The 1450-nt window shown below is 66.7% G+C and overlaps 1 protein-coding gene across 1 annotated transcript; it reads left to right on the top strand.

Moving 5' to 3' along the window:
- Positions 1-878: 878 nt before the first annotated feature.
- On the top strand, positions 879-1444 carry ECH1 (enoyl-CoA hydratase 1; the record flags this gene model as incomplete). The annotated part of the gene is made up of 3 exons (XM_085300515.1): positions 879-979; positions 1093-1164; positions 1238-1444. Coding segments are annotated over exons 1-3 (380 nt in total), but the record flags the coding sequence as incomplete, so codon positions are not given.
- Positions 1445-1450: the final 6 nt, after the last annotated feature.

Here is a 1450-nt window from a genome sequence, read left to right on the forward strand (position 1 = left end):
TGCCCCTTTGGGTCCCTTGGTTGTCCCTGTGGCTCCTTGGGTGTCCTCGTGGCTCCTTGGGTGTCCGGGGTCTCCTCAGACATCCCTGTGGGTCCCTTGGTTGCCCCTTTGGGTCCCTTGGTTGTCCCTGTGGCTCCTTGGGTGTCCTCGTGGCTCCTTGGGTGTCCAGGGTCTCCTCAGACATCCCTGTGGGTCCCTTGGTTGCCCCTTTGGGTCCCTTGGTTGTCTCTGTGGCTCCTTGGGTGTCCAGGCGCTTCTCAGATGTCCTTCTATCTCCTTGGATGTCTGGTGGCTCCTTGGACGTCCCYGTGGGCCCTGAGACGTCCCTGTGGCCCCTCAAGCATCCCTGTGTCTCCTTGGATGTCCRAAGGCACCTGGGACATCCTTGTGACCCCTTAGACCTACCTGAGGGTCCCTTGGTTGTCCCTGTCTTGTGTGTCCCTGTGATCCCTCAGAGGTCCCTGTGACCCATAGGGAATCCTTGTGTCTCTTGGGTGTCCCTGTGTCCTCTTGGATGCCTAGTGGCCCCGGGATGTCCCTGTGACCCCTCAGATGTCCCTGTGACTCTTCGGACGTCCCCAGGTCCCTTCAGTGGTTCCGGTGTCTCCTCAGATGTCCCCATGTTCCCTTGGGCATCCCTGTGTGCCCTTGCGTGTCGGGAGGCTCCTCAGGTCTCTGTGTCTCCTTGGGTGTCCCCTGGGCCCCTCAGATGTCCCCAAGGCCCCTCAAGGCTTCCCAAAGGCCAYCAGATACCTCTTGTGGCCCCTTTGGTATCTCCACGTGCCCTTGTGCACCCCCCCAGCCCCCGTCRTGTGTCCCCATGGCCCCTTGGGGGCCACCAGGACACAAAGGTTTTGGTGGCCCCTCGCACGTCCCCCATGTCCCCTCACATGTCCCCGCGCCCGCAGGAGGTGGACATCGGGCTGGCGGCTGACGTGGGCACCCTGCAGCGTCTCCCGAAGATCGTGGGCAGCCAGAGGTGGGTGCCGGGGCTGGGGGTGGCGGTGGCGGTGGGGAGCATCATGGGGACATCACGGGGTCGCCAGGGGTGACATCGCTGGGGACCCGTCTCACCGTCCGCCTCCTCCGCAGCCTCGTGAACGAGCTGGCCCTCACCGCGCGCAAGATGATGGCGCCCGAGGCGCAGAGCTGCGGCTTGGTGAGGTATCGGAGGGGGGGCCCAGGCGTCCGGGGCGGCCCGGTGGCCGTGGGGTGACGCGGCCGTGTCGCCCCGCAGCCGCGTGTTCCCGGACAAGGAGGCGCTGCTGCGGGGCGCCCTGGACCTGGCGACCGCCGTGGCGGCCAAGAGCCCGGTGGCCGTGCAGGGCACCAAGGTGAACCTGGTGTACGCGCGCGACCACCCCGTCGCCGAGGGCCTGCGCTACGCCGTGAGTCCCCCGCGCCGTCCCCGGCCGTGCCCTGTGCCCGTGGCCGTCCCGTCTGCGTGTCC

This window comes from Rhea americana, unplaced genomic scaffold, assembly GCF_003343005.1.
Source record: "Rhea americana isolate MKP2758 unplaced genomic scaffold, rheAme1 scaffold_1642, whole genome shotgun sequence".
NCBI lineage: Eukaryota > Metazoa > Chordata > Aves > Rheiformes > Rheidae > Rhea > Rhea americana.